This window comes from Daucus carota, chromosome 1 (genome assembly GCF_001625215.2).
Source record: "Daucus carota subsp. sativus chromosome 1, DH1 v3.0, whole genome shotgun sequence".
NCBI lineage: Eukaryota > Viridiplantae > Streptophyta > Magnoliopsida > Apiales > Apiaceae > Daucus > Daucus carota.
In genome coordinates, this window is record NC_030381.2 from 34,551,795 (window position 1) to 34,570,093 (window position 18,299).

At 34.3% G+C, this 18,299-nt stretch overlaps 2 protein-coding genes across 4 annotated transcripts; one reads left to right on the plus strand and one right to left on the minus strand.

Annotated features, from left to right (window-relative positions):
* Positions 1 to 1,756: 1,756 nt before the first annotated feature.
* Positions 1,757 to 10,204, minus strand: LOC108226260 (imidazoleglycerol-phosphate dehydratase, chloroplastic). 2 transcript variants are annotated; one of them, XR_001807646.2, is made up of 9 exons: positions 9,943 to 10,204; positions 9,722 to 9,849; positions 6,870 to 6,974; positions 5,065 to 5,157; positions 4,372 to 4,446; positions 3,451 to 3,513; positions 2,914 to 3,023; positions 2,189 to 2,366; positions 1,757 to 2,105 (listed from the first exon to the last, which is right to left on the minus strand). XR_001807646.2 is itself a non-coding variant. In XM_017401207.2 (8 exons), exons 1-8 carry the CDS (start codon positions 10,154 to 10,156, stop codon positions 2,339 to 2,341), a joined length of 816 nt encoding a protein of 271 aa, XP_017256696.1. In that variant the 5' UTR covers positions 10,157 to 10,204; the 3' UTR covers positions 1,757 to 2,338. The 2 variants fall into 2 exon arrangements, 1 of the variants encoding a protein (XP_017256696.1); XM_017401207.2 differs by having other exon boundaries at positions 1,757 to 2,366.
* Positions 10,205 to 10,915: 711 nt separating this feature from the next.
* LOC108221528 (uncharacterized) lies at positions 10,916 to 13,619 on the plus strand. Of its 2 annotated transcripts, XM_064081244.1 has the most exons (10): positions 10,916 to 11,088; positions 11,253 to 11,347; positions 11,453 to 11,517; positions 11,677 to 11,720; positions 11,958 to 12,035; positions 12,177 to 12,330; positions 12,481 to 12,660; positions 12,934 to 13,008; positions 13,084 to 13,203; positions 13,410 to 13,619. In XM_064081244.1, exons 1-10 carry the CDS (start codon positions 10,964 to 10,966, stop codon positions 13,422 to 13,424), a joined length of 951 nt encoding a protein of 316 aa, XP_063937314.1. In that variant the 5' UTR covers positions 10,916 to 10,963; the 3' UTR covers positions 13,425 to 13,619. The 2 variants fall into 2 exon arrangements, with proteins under 2 accessions (XP_063937314.1, XP_017250891.2); XM_017395402.2 differs by lacking the exon at positions 13,410 to 13,619 and having other exon boundaries at positions 13,084 to 13,381.
* Positions 13,620 to 18,299: the final 4,680 nt, after the last annotated feature.

Sequence of the window (18,299 nt, forward strand, 5' to 3'; positions counted from 1 at the left end):
GTCTGAGCTCTCTGATCAGGTCTTTGCTGGCAGAGGGTTTCAGGATTTTTTTGGATGAAATCAATGAATGTGCTTAATTTTCATCTTTATTATTGATTTTTTTTGACATGATTTTATGCGATTCGAATGTGACATATAGAGTGTTGTAGTAATGTTTTACAGTTGATTTCTTTTATAGAATGAGAAGTTTGATAGTGGAGCTGTATGAGACTAATAAGCAGGAATAGTAGAGTTATTTTTAAATGAAATTGCAAGAGGTAGGGGAATGATCTATCATTTGTGTAAATGTTTAGTTGTTTACAGAAGTCAGTAAGGATATGTGGATTTTTCACTAATCTAAGAACTTTGCTCACCCCTAAAAATTGTGGGAAGAGATCTACTGAGGGTGCTGAATTTTCGAGTTCTAATATCAGGGATCCGTCACCCAGAATTTACAAGGCTATCTTGAACGATAGAGCTCATATTGGTACAATGGCTGATGCCTAATTTCAGTTTACCAAAATCTCTATAATTATCCCAGATACAAAGGCATCAACTGTACAGATTTTCCTGGGGTTTCAAAATGCATCTACGATGGTAAGATAATAGAGGATCCCGCCTAGGTATTACTTATTAGTAATAGTCTAACAGAAACATAAAACTGCTGAAGCATGTAAGCATTACAAGTTTTGGTCAAAATCACTTCAGCCTTCTAAAAAGCACCTTTCATTCCCTTAGGAGCATAAGTGTTAATCAACCCAGCGCTTAAAGTGTGGGGAATAATTTCTCTCAGGGTCCGTTGAAGGCACGGTAATTACAGACTTGTATATTTTCGCTGCTGCTGCCATGAAAACTACTCCTATGCCAGTGCATATTTCCTTTGTTACAGTTGAATAGAGAAAGACTTGGACATGAACCTACAAAAAGAACTAAATTCCCCTGGTGTAGTGAGGCCTAATTCTGGATAACAAAATTGAGCATCACAATAGCAATTCAGTACCAGATTCAGCATCTCGGCAATTATATCTCTGTATGTCCTAGCATGCAACTGTAGTCGTTTTACTAAATTTAACTAGGGGTTTTTTTATGTGGTATTTCTATATTGTTAATCACAAAATTCATCTTCACTCTTCAGAAACAGTATTCAGCTTCTTATTAGCTTTTCTCTTTGGCAACCGAGCACTATTGTAGAAGTTGAGGTGTGAGCTCAGTCCATGCCTTGGTTTACAATAATTTGCATCACATTTGATGAGCAAGTTGAGTAGATTCTGATAAATGACTTAAACTTTGCAGAAGAGTATGTTTAATATGCTACTTCATCCATTACACTATGCAGATATTAGTTTCTTTTGAAATATCATCTTGTAACCATTTCATTTGTGTTCACTCCATTGTCTCAACTCTCAAGAGGGTTCCATTGTTTGACTTAATTATGAAGCACGTGCAATGTCGAATACGGATGTAAATAATGACTTGGGGAACATTTGGTTCATGATTATTGAATCCGGTTAACGAAAATCAGAACTTCGAACTTCAAATCCATGTGTTGGTGTTTGGATTAGCCATTTGGTGATTTGAATCGGAACCTCATTCGCAATTGGATAAATCATTCCTTCTACACTCCCAGGTAAGCATTCCTAGACCCCATTCCCCAATTTTCATTCTCTTCCGCCATCCAAACGTCCTCTTAAGTATACTCTTTTCATCAGGCAGAGCTTCATTTACTTTCCTTAGTTTCCTAGGTACACTCTTGTTGCCATTAAGCAGATACACAATATTACCAAGCATACTTTGCAATATTATGAGTTCACAAACAAAATAAATTCTTTACATTATCAGCCATCTATCTCGAAGCATAATCCATGATAACCCAATACGCTGATTGTCTTCTACACAGAATGTTCTAGAACATAATGGTTTGTAAAATGGAAAATCAGTTGGATATAAGTTTAAAAATTTGACAAAAGACCAACTTCAAGAGAATAATTAATTTACTGCATTGTTCCAGCACCGTCCACAACAAAAGGCTTTTATAATATACAGCAAAGGCAGCAGCATCCCATAATCTTAAACTTTTTTTATAATGTGGTCGTAGAAACTTTCGGGACATGCTGCAGGGCGGCAGCCTGCAGTAAGTTTAAACTTTTTTACCGTCTTTACCATTGTACCAAATACCACAACAAATCAATGATTTAATTTCGTGCTTTACCATGTCAACCAGTTCTCCCACTCTATTATGCAAGCAAACTTCATCATGGCACAGACCTTCAGTGGATTTAATCAGTAGATACAATATCCCAGAGAAGAGAGAAAGACAGTACTGGCATGCTTTTTCCATCCGTGCAATGATTATGAAGCATTAAGAACGTGAGAGAACCCCTTTGGAGCTGCAAAGAGATAGAATATGATAAACTTTCAGAATTCAGATTATGTTATAATATAAATAATGTACTTGGAATTCAAACTAGTTCTAGCTCTCTCCAACTAAACAGTTATTTCAAACATAAAACTTGCCAACATGTCTCTCAATACTGCGTTTTAGTTAATTAGAATTGCCTTTATAATATAAAGAACCGCTTTCCCACCATCTCCATTTCGCATTTATCAGGTGAAAGTCAATTTACTACAGGACAGGCAAGAAGGACAACTAATTAAAAAACATTTGAATATCCAAGGCGTAAACTGTGATTGCCCTTACTCATATTACATCCTTTTTCTAAAAATATATACTATGATTGCCCTTCATATCAAATCCTTTATTATATGTAGCCAAAAGCCATAACAGTGAAACGAAGTCCCAATATCTATGGTTTATGATCAAGTCAAAAAGACAAAAATTAAGATAGGTGGCCAGGAATTGTCATGCATTGACAAGGCCTTGGGATAAGGGGCTAATGGCCTCATCTATTATTTAAAAGGAAAGTGTGAGTAAACCTTGGCACGGTCCCGCGACGACGTGGATCATATTCTGTTGCTTGACGAAGAGCTCTTGCGAAAGCCTTGAAGGTTGCCTCAATAATATGGTGAGAATTTTTTCCCGATAGCTAATCTCATCATAAGAACATTTCACAATATCAGAAGAGGTCATACAATTTCAAAAGAGAAGTGTTGTTTACAGTACTGTGCTGAAGTGTGTCTAGATTCATGAAAACTTAATTCATGCCATCTTCTAAGTACCAAATACCATTAGCAAGAAGTACAATTAATATCTTATCAATTTTAATTATGACAAGTTACTGACTACTAATATCTAGGTTTATAGCGCCTAGCCCACACTATTATTCTCCTAACATTTGGTACTAGCAAATTTGGCTTTAAAAGTAGCATAATTATACTATCTGAACATAACAAGGTATGAACTGAGGTGGGCATCTGTTAATGTAGATTGACATGTGTAGTGTATTTCTTCATCTGCAAAATCATTTTCTTCTTCTGCAAGAAAATTACTGTTGCAATGAAATAATTGCATACCTGCCTAATATGAAGTGTCATGCCAGATGTATTGACCAAAGACTGAAAAAAATGCTCCACCAGCTACAGAGATGAGAGATCATTTGGGTAAAGTAATAAAGGAAATCAAATTAAAATAAGCTAACATAAAGTTATATATCAGCAGAATGTCATTTAGCTATAGATCCAATGTTATTGTGCGGAAAAATAGGAGAAAAATGAATGCACAAAATTGGAGCATGCCAATTTATGTCAAATTTGAGTTTCCAAAAAAATAAATAAAAATAGTGGCTTGTGATAGATAAATAACTCATGCAAACCTCTGAATGTGGTTTGATCATTTAAGTAATGAAAAGCTACATGCAGACAAATTTCCCTCTTATATGATGTACTACAGTATCAGAATTTTAACATTGGTTTTATCCAAAGGAAATATATCATAAATGAGCATATAACATAAGACAGCTGCCAAGTACACCTGCTTGTTCTGAAGGGCAGAAGTGTAATCTGTGAAGTGATTCACTTCTTTTTACTTCTCATTTTTGAAAAAAAAGAAGCCCCCAGGCGAAGGAGTGACCACGGCAACTGGCAAGGGATTTTCGGAGGGGGGAAGGGGGGAGGCATGTATCCTGGTTCTCCACTTGGTGGATTTGGCTGTTAGGAAACTCAAAAATTCTTGATTTGGCTAATAGATTAAAGTATAAAGATAGCGAAATAATCAGATCATACAGAATTTCTGTTATGCTTGTACAAATTTCACAAGTAATGATATCTCCAGAAGCATATTATTGAGTATAAATCAATATAACATCCTACATGTAACATTAAAATACTTGCAGAACTACCAGTAGGAACATGACAAGATTAGATTCCTAAGGATAAATTTATAGATATCATCAGTTAATCACAGTAGCAAAAAACAAAACTATAGAACCAAAATACCTGAGTATCATATGTTCCAACTCTCTGAGTTGGTATACGTAAATCACAGCTTAAATGTGGCCTTCCAGATAAGTCCTAGAACACAAAATTAGCAGAATCAGGAAACAAGAAACAAAGACCATCTATTATTGCACCAAATTTGCGCATACAAGATGAGAATTATTATATGTAAATGCAACCCTGCATTCTACATACTGTGTCATGTGTTACAAAGAGTTTATCTAAATCATTTTATTTATCAAGTCAAAAACAGGATCAATAACATGTAACAGTAAATCTTTAGCAATAAAGGTGTATACAGTACATCTTTAGCAATAAAGGTGTATACAGTAAATCCTTAGCAATAAAGGTGCAGATACACATGATTTCACCAAAAAATTATTGCCAGTACATGTTTAGCTTCCAAAATATCGAAGTTAGTGTGATGCTGCAGGGACAAAATTCTGGACAGTTCAATGGCATATGCCTCTGAAAAATAGATAAACATTAAGTATACCAATACAGTTGCATGAAGCCTAAAGCTCTAGAAATGTTACAGGAATGCCAATATATATGACCAACAACAAATTCACAATGTTTCTGGTCAACTACAAGCTATTTACAAATTCAATCTGATGAACCACTATGTTGATCTCTGGTTATATATTATCATTTCACATATTTCTTGCAAGATTTATATTTCTTACAACATACCAGTGCTACATGAATCAGTGCTTCATCAAGCGGAGCTGAAAAATCCCCAAATCGATTAATTCCTTTTCTATCACCAAGTGCTTGCAGCAAAGCCTGCAGAACAAATTAAGCGCTAGTGTTACTATGCAGGAAACGGTTCCTATATGTTAGCTCATACAACAAATGCATAAAATCAGTCTGAATATATCCTAGTTGGTGATTAATAAGGATTCCAGTACAATTAAATTGCCAACTTCATCTATATTGGTTTAAATTGTATTTGCTTTCAGCTTTTTCTTTTGTGAGGTTTTGTATAAGATTTAGTATCCATTTGGATAATCTAAGAAAAATTACTTTTCACTTATATGTGATAAGCGACACATAAGTGTTATGAAATATTCTACTCATAAGTCATTTCGTGTTTATATAATTTTACTTGTAACTTCATTGTAGTGTTCAGTAATTTATCACTTTTAAGTTACAAATTAATAAAAATTACAATATAAAGACTTTATTTAATTTATAAATGAAATATACAAATTGGGAAATAAAAATACTACAAAAGCAAACAAGACAAATATAAAAACTACTCCCTTCGTCACTCCGTCAATTGAATTATATACGTTGGGTTTGGACACAGAGACCAAGAAAATGTTTAAAAAATGAGTGAAGTTAGATGAAAAGTGAGTAAAGTGATGGGACCAATTTATACTTAATAATATATTTGAGATAGTGGAGGAAGTAGTAGGTTTAATCGTGTTTTATATTATTATAAAATAGAGATAGCGGAAGAAATTAATGGGTGTAATAGCGTTTTCTATAAACAATGTCTTTAGAAGCAACATCGAAGGAATATGATATCTTGATGATATAGCAGTTCCAATGTGTTGTTAATGCCTTGAAAAACGCATGTTCCACGATGATTATTTGTTTTCCTTCACAACTTCATGTTTAGACGCCTCTCTACCTCTTCTTTTTTAATGTTAAAATCCTGAACAGACGCCTTCTCCACCTCTTCTTTTCCGATAATAAAACACTGAATTGTACAAGGTTCAACAATCCAATTTTCTTTAACCATCACATGTTTACTACGTGCATCAATAAGCGGTGGTGTCTAATAGGTTCCCTACCCACCTCTTCTCCACCCCAATTTACCACTAAGTCATCAACCATAGCAAGTTACTACTGAGGCAGTAGTATCAAATGAACAGTGACAGTGAAAGTGCCTGTTGTATAGTTAGTCAATAGTGCCTGTTGTATAGTTAGTCAATGGTGCCTGATGTATAGTGATGTTTGTTAGGATCGCAACCCATAAGAGAACAATCTCAAATTCAATTAATCAATATTCTTCCCATAATAAAAGAGTACATCTCCTTGTATAAGAGTAAATCCCTAAACTTAGCCACCAAGAATTTTAATAGTAAAGTAAACAAATTCTTTTCTTTTTCTCTAACTTATACTAGAGTATTCTTGATAGTCCATATGTATATATTAAAATGCAATAAATTACAATGAAATTAATTCTCAATTAACAACATACATAAATTATTATGATTCTCCATTCTGCATCAAGGCCCATACTGGATTACAGAAATAGTCAAATAGTAAACTTATAAGCACGTACTTATGGGAAAGAAATACACACTACAATTGCTCTATTTAAAACAGTAAACACCCTAAATACAATTTATGACTTGACCGTCATTGAGTATAGTAGAAGCCTTTAATGTCGTGTATTTATGTACATTAAACAAGCACATATACAAAGATAGATTAACAAAAGAGAAATAGAACAGTTTGCTAATGGAATCACATAAACAGGTTACCGTTCCAATGGCAAGGGCAACATCTTCATTCGTGTGATGATCATCAATGTGAAGATCACCAGTAGCCTTCACATGAACGTCGAATAGGCCATGTGAAGCAAGTTGCTGTGACAAAACAATAATTAGTAACAAAAAGAGACTGAAAGCAATCAATAATATACACATTGAGTTTGCAATTATATAAATAAAACCTTCATTTAGTGTGTGTTAATTGCATAGTAAATGTCATGCAACTATTTTTGTTATTAGCTATGATTGAATTTCTGCAAAATAAAAAAAATAAGAAAATCTTATAAGGTTATGTACCTTTTCTGCGGAATTCTGTTCATAACATCACTATAATAATTCCTCAAAGTAGTTCCAAAAACCCAATCAATACAGAAAATACTGAAATAATAATAAAAAAAAAAAAATGTGTTTCTATTATCTTGGACCCTGATTTCCTTAACAGTTAGTAAATTTGTAGAACTCAAACATAGCCAACTACAACAATATTCTTACTTTAACAATTATCATACACGCAGCATGCACTAACCTGAAAATATTATTAGTTTCATAACATACTCTAAAAGTTGATTACAAATGTAACCTAAGAACTACAAACATGTAATATCGCAAATAAATTTCATCAAGTTACATAGGATAAGAAAAAGCATCATTCGAAATAATTACTTCATGAAAAAACAATAACACAAAGCAGTAACCTGACAAAATGTGTAAGAGTTAGAAAGAAATAATGACAATATGCAAATCAAATTATCAGCGTAGAGTTACATATAAGTGTTGTACTAGGAGAGCAAGGACTAACCTATATGGATTGTTATAACGCTTGATATATATGTCCGGCAAATTAGTATAGTTGCATAGTTGCGGATAACACTACTCGTTTTCACTTGAAGAAGAATAGGCACAGTATACGGGTGATAAACAAAATGGAAACTAGAACTAGAAGAGGATTGGACACTGGCAAAAGAACAAACAATACAAAGGGATCATAAAAAGCAATATTACATAAGATGTGTTATATGGTGATAAGAAATAAGCTGTGTCAAACAAGAGTCAGAGCGACTAAATTGATATGAATTAAGTTCAGAATGTTATTAATATATATCATTGACATGATGGATCTATCTCATGATTTCCGAGATAATGAATCTTTAAACAAAGCTTGAGTGTCTTACGATGCTTACATAAGTTATCAATCCACTCTATGCCGAATCTATACTTTCAGCTCAACCAAGCGGCACACAACCAAACAAAGCATATGTGTCTTACTATGCTTACATGAATGTTTTGCAATTCAGAAACAAAAACATGACTCGTAATTTTGCAACCCAAAAAAAAATCCACATTATATAATTCCGAAGTTAAATAGAGGTCAAATTCCAACATTTAAAAACAAAACCTTCTTGCATACTTATTTTATCAATGCTAATGGAGATGCAACTTTAAACTGGAACAGCCATAAAAAATCTAAAAGAAACTATAACAAAAACTAACTGTGAACACTATCCAAGTATTAGCTATATTTACATAGAGCAAGTCCAACAATGTCCTAACAAGTGCCCTATTAATATTTCAAAAAATAGTGTCGTAGTGATTTCAGACATTACTTTGGTATATAAACTCCAACAACAAGCCTTATAGTTCACATTACTATTAAAATAATAATATATTTGAATTAGTATTGGAGGGAAGGGAAAATATGAGAGGAGAGACGTGCGTTGGAATGGAGGGAAATTAAATTGTTTATTGATAAAAATAGTTTAGGACATGCAAAGTGGTGCCTTAAAAATAAGGCATGTGTTGAATGTCTTAGTGTCCCGCTAGGACATTGTTGGAGTACTCATTTCTTTCAAGGGTTAAATAGCTAATACATAACTAAGCTGGTTAAAAACTTGCAGTTTGGTCATGTTGTTGAAAAAACTTTCAAACACATTACCTTGTTTCATATAATTTTCAATCGAACGATCTTGCTAACAAAAACTTACACGAACGTTAAAAATTCATTGACTTTTAACGTTCTCCGTTAAAATACCCGTTTACCCGACCCGACCCAATCCTTATTAAATCTAAATTCAAAATAAAACATTAAATCATGTTTTATTACATCTATGAGCAGTTTGGGGGAAACATGTGAGGGAAATTAGAATTCAAGAGTACAAAGGGCGGCCGATCAAAATCAAACGAAATCGGGCTGCAAGAGTACAAAGGTTTGATTTTGTGTATGTGTTGTTGTTGCATGGGGGTTTGGGTTTGACAAACGAAGGCGCGGTTGATGGCGGTGGAGCTCGGATCAGTCAGGATGGCGCGGCTGTCGTTTGGGTTGCTCTTAATCGAAATTGAGACGGGGTCGGCTGTTGGTAGTCGGAGGCCGGCAGTCGACGGCGGGGAGTCCATGGCCGTGTGTAGGAGATGATGGAGGTTGGTGGTTGTTTAAAAGAGGCTGTTGTTACGTGTTGCAATTACAGAAGGTGATGTTTATTATATTTGAGTGATGTTTTTGTATTATTGTTCTTGTTCCAGTGATCTTTTTGAAAGATGGTTTATTTCCGTCAATGTTTTTAACAGAGTTCACGGAAATGACTGATATGCAAGTTTTTAAATATTTTATTAGTTGACTGTGAGCTTTTTTAACAACATGACCAAACTGCAAGTTTTTAACTAGCTTAGTTATGAATTAGCCATTTAACCCTTTCTTTCAAATACCTCAAATATTGGTTAGGAACATCATTTTAGAACATTGTTGATAAGTACTAGACCTAATTAGTAATATTATCCCATATATTTAAATCATAGACATCTTAACAGAAAATCAACATAATTGAAGTGGGGCGAGACTAGATACTAACATCCAACATATGATCAAGAAACGGAATCCCAGTACAGCTATCGGCAACGCCCGACCCATCCAAATTAATCCTCACCGCTACATTCGTCTCTTTCGTAACTCTCTTCACCTCTCCTACTCGACATTCACCTAAAAATCACAAAATCACACACTTATCAACACAAATTCAACAACTTGACAAACAATAAGCGTAATTAATTCAAGAAAGCTGAACTCAATTACCGGTTGTCGAAGAGGCGTTGTTGTTTTCGAGTAGTACGGGGCTTGAAGATGCGTGATTGAGAGGTTTATGAGCATCCATTGAAGTGAGTTTGTTATGGTAGTTGCGAGTAGTGGAGAAGCAGTGGTGGTTGAGGAGGAGAGGGGTTTGTAAAACCCTAACTCTGGTATTAAGTAATTGAGATGAACAAGATATATTAGAATGAAGCAGCTCCATAAAAAAGAGGAGAAAGCTCAGTGGCGAGCTTCTGCACCAAAAATCTTTTAAACAATCTAATCACAGTGACGTTAATATTATATTAAAATAAATAAATATTTTACACTTTACTAGATATAATGATATATTACCATAAATTTATAATATAAACATAATAAATTCAGTAGTGTGAAATTATAGAAAAACCAATATCATTAGGAAAATAATACTAGACTGATTTAAATGAAATATATATTATATATGATATATATTTAAGAATTATCAACATTTGTATTATTGGATTATCAAAAGAATGATTATTAAAATAAATTTATAAAAAGTTAAATGCATTTTTCCCTTTAATTAAAAATTATAAATTTTTAACTCAATTCAGAAGATTAATCTGTCCCTACTTCTGCAACACCCTTTTATTTTTATTTTCTTAAATATTTTAATGAATTAATTCAATAGTAGATTATATGTTTGTGAAGAATTTGGTGCAAAGCCCAATCAGTCCCGGGCCAGAATTAGGTAACCGCGTTTGCCACACTAGCTACAGTCCAGAAAGTTTTGCGACCCGGCCCGACTAAGCGAACCGCGTAAGAGAACAACTTAACGCATGTTGAGCATTTCCGATGCATTTCCAACGGTGATTTCTCTTCACTTTCTCAAGGAGCTGCTGAGATGATACGTTGTATTAACTTTTCTATGTAAATATGAATATAAATGCAGCATTTACTGGGAAATGTACACACACATTCTCATTATACTAGTACTAAACTAAACTACCAGTCTACTACAACAACCAGCTTGGAAATACTAGCTGATATGGATAATCTGAAGACAATCATGGTGACCAATGACGATGGAATCGATGCTCCTGGCTTACAAGCTCTTGTTCGTGTCCTTGTCTCCACCAATCTTTACCGGATTCTCGTCTGCGCTCCTGACTCGTACTAGCTCTGTCCATTAATAAATATACTCATGTTGTCATGCATGCATGACTTGCATATGAACTTAGTTGTGCAATTCACTTTTCTGAGTTTGCATGAATTATAGTGGCAATGGCCTAATTAGTGATATATTTTAATGTATTGGCTTTGTTGAATTCTTGCAGTGAGCAATCAGCTGTTAGTCATTGTATTACATGGAAACACGATCTCCACGTTAAGGAAGTAGCAATTACAGGAGCAAAGGCCTTTGCAGTATCTGGTTCGTTTCCTCGATCTTTTGCATTTGTTTTTTTTACTCTTGAGAAATCATTAGGACAATGTTTTTCATCTTCATTGCTCGTACTTATCGATACACATTTCACAGGGACCCCGGCTGATTGTGCATCTTTAGGAGTCTCCAAAGCTCTGTTTCCTGTAGTGCCTGATCTGGTACTTATCAGGCTTCAGTCTATGTAGTACAGTAATGCTACTGCAGTCTGCAGTATTACCTTGTTAAATTCATCTTTGAGCAAATTATGGCAACTGTGGGTCATTTTGTTCTTCATTTTTTGGTAAAAATGATTAACTCGTCTTTACTTTCTGGTGCAGGTTATCAGTGGCATAAATGAGGGGAACAACTGTGGTCATCGCATGTTAGTATAGTTCTTTTCTTGTTGTTCCTCCTGCATTTTGTTTTATGTTCAATAATCATGTTAGTTGTTACTTAAGATTTAAGCACCTCATTTGAACAAATAGTCACTCTGACTATATGGTTTGTACTCTCGTTGCTCTCAGTAGGAGTTTAAGTTTAGTGCTTTTGTAATTTGAAGTCATTTAGGGTTGGCAATATTGCTCTCGCACTAAAGTAACATATTATCTTTGACTAACAGATGGTACTCTGGAACAGTAGCAGGTGCCCGACAAGCCTTTCTACAAGGCGTACCCTCTGTGTCTATTTCATATCACTGGTATGCAAACTAACTGGCGCATGATGTATCCACTTATCAGTTATTAGTATATCTCTACCTTGTTCACATTTTAAAATCATGAGTTGATTGTTTGGTAAGTACTGAATTCTCTTCATAAAAAATATTTGGTGGTTGCTTCAGGGTAAAGGGCGGGAGCAATCTTCATGACTTCACAGTAGCTGCCGAGGCTTGCTTACCTATACTAAGCGCAATTCTTGTTGAAATCAGAAATACAAATTATCTTCAGAAATGCTTTTTGAATATAAATCTGCCAGCTGATGTTACAAATCATAAGGTGAGATTTGGTGACTAGCTAAAAATGCTGTTTTGTTAGTTCAAGTGAATCATCTTAGAATGTACAATCAAAGACAGGTTTCTAATTTGTTTATTTCCTATAGCTTAATTATAACCAGTGGTATGATATGCGTTTTGCTTGCCTTTACAGGGATATAAGCTAGCTAGGCAGTGCAAGAGTATGGTCAGTATGGAATGGAAGCAAGTTACTTCGAATGCAGAAGGAGGACATATGTTACCAACAATGAATATGAAGACGGAATCTATTGCTGCTATGGACAAGAACACTGCCACAGTATCACAGGAGCAACTCGTTTTCAAACGACTGATAGTAAGCTAGTCTGCTAGTGCTCTCTATTTTGTTGCAAGACTTGGGACACAGGATATCTAGGACAAAAGTCACACATGTTAACTCCGTTTATTATGTAGTTGACATCTCGATTCTCTGTTGTGCACTAAATTACTTGAATTAACTTAAGTTTCCTGCGTAATTTGTCCAACTATCATCCCTTTGACAGTTATGATTATATATTATCCTACATATAATTTTCACTCCTTATTAACATAAAAATTAATTAACAATCTAGCGTTTAAATTTTTTTAGGGGGAAAGACCACAAATGGGAGCACAAGTTAAGGATAAAACTTCAGAAGACTATGACTTCCTCAAAAAAGGATATGTATGTAGCTGCTTTACTTGATGAAACTAACAAGAGTGAAAGATGACATCTAACATAATGCATATTCCATTTCAGATAACCATCACACCTCTTGGCGCTTTAACAAACGCAGACAGTGACTGCCAGTCATACTTCAAGGAGTGGCTTCCCGTGCTTGATACAACTCCTCAGCGCTGTAATGCTGATTCAACTGAAGTAAGGATCTTGATGATGGCCGTAACTATTTTAAAGGCTTAATAAACAGAAGTATTGATTTTACTAAAACATTACGTCCTAAACAGTCTTTAAATTGTCTACAATTCAGTGAGACATTACTAATCAATTCACTCACCAGTCACCACATGTATTGCTGCTTTTTTCCGGATAAATATAAGTAAAATATGAACTTCCTCTGCATGCAGGATGGATACTTCTAAGGTGACTCCAGCAATCGTTTAACTGTTTTATTAGCGCCGTCTTGCATTGCTGCTCTTATCTGTGGCATTATCATCCCCTAGATCAGAAGCTGTTATATGTTACAGTGTCAAGAAGATCAGGAAGTCAGTTAAAAAGTTGTAAACCTTTTAACCATAATATGTCCCATATCAATCAAATTTGATATATATACATCATGGGGAGGGTTCTGGTACAAACTTACAAACTTACAAACTTTTTTTGTTCAACGCATATATAACTTGAGTTCAACATTTTTTCAACATTTTTTGTTGAACATTGACTAAAATAGTGGTGGAGAAGTACATAAACCAATTTTTAAATGTAAGAACTAAGGTAAACATGTTATATAACTAATATTTATATTTCTAGACCTCACCCAAACCCTAGAGATATAGTTTAAACATATTTTTAGATATATTCAACACAATGATAATTAGTGTTCAACACCCGATGTTGAACCCCAGTTATAAATGTGTTGAAAACGCGATTTATTTATGCGTTATTTTTAAAAATTGTGATGTTTTTTGAAAAATTTTCAACATGGTTACTTTATATAACTAAGGATTAACACGATAGGAGAATAAAAAAAAGTTTGTAAGTTTGTAACTTAAAAAGTTTTTAGTTGATCCTATCCCTATACATCATTATATCCACTTTAAATAAGTACTCCTTGGAATTTACTGCTCATTAGGTTTTTATTTCTGTCTTTATCATCTTTTCTCCTGTTAATCCTCTTACTCGGGCTGAAATCACAATCGTTGGTGTCCGAGATATTTAACATCACCGTAGAGGAAAAGAGCGCTCTAGGGTGTGAAATTCAGCTATTAGGTTTGTTTGTCTTGGAATTAAATAACTCAACAAAATAAAATTATATAGCAGACTGGCCTAAACTCTGGAGGAGTGAAAAGAACGGGGAGAAAGATATTCTGTCAGATGAATTAGACGAGAATATGATCTACAAAGTTTCTGTTACAGAAATATTATGGGGCCAAATATTATATGATGGCCTTATCAAACACCATATTGTTCATGTAGATTTTAAACCATCAAAAAATTCTAATATTAATCTTGACTGTAACTGAAGGTGGAACCGGTGTATAAGAGAAGTACAAAGGCCAGTAAACTGTCCTAATCTGCTTTTAATCTTCCACAGTTGAAGGAGGACAGGAAAAATGCCGGGGATGGCGCTGCAGGCTTGGGTGCTTAATCCGAATACAGATTTAAACTTTAGCTTCAATCCGCAACAGAATTTTCAAATAATTTAGTAAGCGAGACACTTAGAGCATCTCCAATAAGGGTGCTAACTAAAGTCGCTTAAAATGACAAATCATCAAAAATACTACTAATATTTTATTCTCTCTTTTGGCAACTTTTACACAAAAATTTGCTTCAATGGTTAGCACCCAAAATTACCACATATTTGTACAAGTATAATTATAACAATATAGTAAACTATATGTCTTTATAGTGATATATACATTTTTTTTCTATATTAGGAGAGTGTCAAAAGTTGACAACTTTGATTGGCGCTAGGGATGGGCATTAATCCCGACCCGCCCGATCCCGACCCGATCCCCGCACCATTCGGTGCGGGGATTCGGGGATTTTTTCGGGTACGGGCCGGGGAACGGGGATGACTTTGAAAAAAATCGGGGATCGGGTCGGGTACGGTTTTTCACATTCTCCCGGCCCGATCCCCGAACCCCGACCCGATTTTCCCCGATCCCCGACCCGATTATTATATTATATACTATATATTATATATAATATAAATATATACATATATATTATAATCATTTATTAACATGTTTATATACCTCTCTAGGTCAACTTCAGTCATGGATTTTCACATGTTTATAATCATTTATTAACATATTTATATACCTCTTTAATATAATTAAATTTATTGAAATAAATTTTAATATTTATTTCTATTAATATAAGTCTTAAAACTAAAAAGGTCATAATTAAATCATTGAAGATCTGTTTATTAAAATGATTAGGTATTAATTAGACATATTAGAAACTAATCGTAATTATGAATTTAAGTATTTAAATAGAAATTTTAGCTTAAATTAAAAATCCCCGAATCACCGCGGGTATCCCCGAATCCCGATCGGGACCGGGTATAGCAATCCCCGACCCGAAGGGGCCCGATCTCCATCCCTAATTGGCGCTCCTTCCACTATAATGGAGAACCAACAAGAGTGTCATGTCACATCATGGCACATGACAATTTAGCACTTTTTTGACACCCCCATTGAAATTGTTCTGACATAAAAATAGAGAAATCTGAAAAAGTTAGATCCTCTCATAAATTGGTTTAATTAAAAAATCATATAGATGTAAGATTTGTGCAAGCTGAAAACCTGTCGTAGCCTCTAGTGCGATGGTGTTTTGGTGAAACCGTAAGAATCTTTTTTGATTGATGGCGGAGCAGGGGCATGAGATTCTACCAGTACGGACCAAAGAACATGCACATCTTCATAGGGGTAAGACTTGACATCTTCATACAGGATGTAAATTCCCCGCGTGAGAAATACTCACTCCGTCCCTCTGATTTCTATAAACTTTCCTTTTTTGGATGTCCCATTCAATTCTATACATTTCAAAACCTTCCCAAAGTGATAACCTTTTATAATATAAAATTTCCAACCACCCACTACTTTCATCCACTTTTACAAATCTATCAATTATATATTGATGGGTCCCACCACTTTACTCATTTTTTCTTCTCTTTCCTCTCACTTTATTTTACTTTATACACTTTTCTTAGTCTCCGTGCCCAATCCAAACGTATACATATCAAAGGGACGGAGGGAAGAGATTACTACTTCTTCCGTCCCTCTCATTTCTTTACATTTTTTTTCATTGCTCGACACGCATTTTAGGTTCCTATAAAACATAACTCCGTAATTTATTTTTTAGATTTTTTTTTGTGTATAAAAATTCAAACATTAAATTTTTATTCAAATAAAAAAATTAAATAATAAGTAACGGAACTACATTTTCTAGGAGCGGTAAACAACCCAGGAGCAGAGGGAGTGTAATTCAAGTGAATACACTCAATTGATACTTCTTTGTTGTATTAAAATTTATGTAGAGCGGGGAAGGTTACTTAGGGGGTGTTTGGCAACGGCTTAAAAGCCGGTTTCTGGATTTATAAGTTAGAAGCACTTTTTTCATATCGTTTGTGTAAAAAGTCGAGAAGTACTTATAAAAAGCTAGGATTACTAACTTTTGTTCCAGGGCTTCTACTTATTTTCCAAACACTTTAATCACTTATAAGTCTTAACTTGCTTCTAACTTCTACTTCACTATTTTATTTTAAGCAAGAAACACTTATTTTAAACTCACCCAAACGGCCCCTTGATCTTTTTAATCCAGTAGCATGCTAATGTAGCTGTTTTGAAACATATTTTTCTCTAATTTGTGAGTATCTAATAGAGTGAGCATTTTGTATAAATGTGACCGAGAGAGAGATGAACAATGTTGCTCATATCTACTATGGATCCTGTTCCTGACTGTATTCCGTGAGTGCTTGTATAATATATTGATTTTGTATCGTTGTATAACGCATCCATCCAACGGGTAGAAATATAACAAATTTTCGTCATGTTCAACGCTTTTATTTGCTGGACACTGAAATGAGTATGTACCCGTTCCTCAGTTTATTTGTTTAGATCGCAGAAATAAATATTTACTTGTCGAGCGATTTCTTATAACTTGACAATTGAAATGAGTATGCACCTGTTTAGTGAAAAAACGCTCAATGTGACGGGATTATATCATAATCATGCTCGTTTGATACATCAGCCAACAGTCCAAAATCAAAATCAGTACGTTATATGAGTCCTCTCTCAGAATCATCTACAAAATACATAATATACACGATAAACTGGGATGATGCAACAGGGAAAATGCTTTGTGTACATAATTGTGTACAAAAACTCGTACATAATGACATGTGGTGGGTTTTGATTGGAACTGGCCCATGTGTTTACACCAACAACCCCAATTAAAACACTCTGCATCAATTACCACATCATTATGTACAATTTTTCTTTTACACAGTAATGTGCACCTAGCACTGCTAAATGCAACTAATATTTCGGATCAGTAACAATATTTTCAAAGATATTACATTTAATAAACGATTGTGGTCAAATTGGCTCCGGTTAAGATTTATTTGGGAGTACTGTTAAAAATTATTGTAATATTAGAAAGTGCTGGTAAAAAAAGTGATGTTGTAAAAATTAAATAACTGTCTGGTAATTTTTTTTTTTTGATATATGTTTATTTTGAGTAATAATTTCAAAAAATGATGTTTTTGGTAAGTTTTGATAGTGAAATATTTAACAGAAAGCTGAAAAGCAGCTTTTTCCAAAAGTATAAGAGGGTCTGCTTTTTCTAAAAGCAGCTTTTCAGCTAAAAGCTGTTCGGAAAAACAGCTTTTAAATTTACGAAACTTTTTAACAAAAAGCTGTTGACTGTCTGCAATAGCAACGTCAAACACAACCTTAGTATATTCGTGCCACTTCAGTTCCTACTCCAGTTTCGTATACACAAAATAATTTTGGCGCCGATTTCATTTCAACCATCTAGCTTATCTGAGCAACCGAAATAGAGTTGACTTCTAAAAAATGAAACCAAAATTGAGTTAGTAAATTTAGTCATACCAATCAATCCGACTAATTCACCTAATCTGATATGTATTTTCAATTCTGCTAGCTCAACATCAACCCCCATATAACTACTCTTTCTATAACGGTTCTATGAAGAAAAAAGTGCAAACCCATATTTAACTGGTAGGAAAATAAAACACATGATTCGTGATTACCTCTTTCAAATGTTTT

Excerpts from the sequence above, each read along its gene's own strand:
- LOC108226260 (XM_017401207.2), bottom strand. The coding sequence starts at position 10,156 with ATGGAGCTGCTTCATTCTAATATATCTTGTTCATCTCAATTACTTAAT. Across the intron at positions 5,158-6,869 it reads TTGCCCTTGCCATTGGAACG|GCTTTGCTGCAAGCACTTGG; the intron begins GTAACCTGTTTA and ends TTTGTTCTGCAG. Across the intron at positions 3,514-4,371 it reads TTGGAACATATGATACTCAG|CTGGTGGAGCATTTTTTTCA; the intron begins GTATTTTGGTTC and ends TCATCTCTGTAG.
- LOC108221528 (XM_017395402.2), top strand. The coding sequence starts at position 10,964 with ATGGATAATCTGAAGACAATCATGGTGACCAATGACGATGGAATCGAT. Across the intron at positions 11,348-11,452 it reads AAAGGCCTTTGCAGTATCTG|GGACCCCGGCTGATTGTGCA; the intron begins GTTCGTTTCCTC and ends CACATTTCACAG. Across the intron at positions 11,721-11,957 it reads AACAACTGTGGTCATCGCAT|ATGGTACTCTGGAACAGTAG; the intron begins GTTAGTATAGTT and ends TTTGACTAACAG.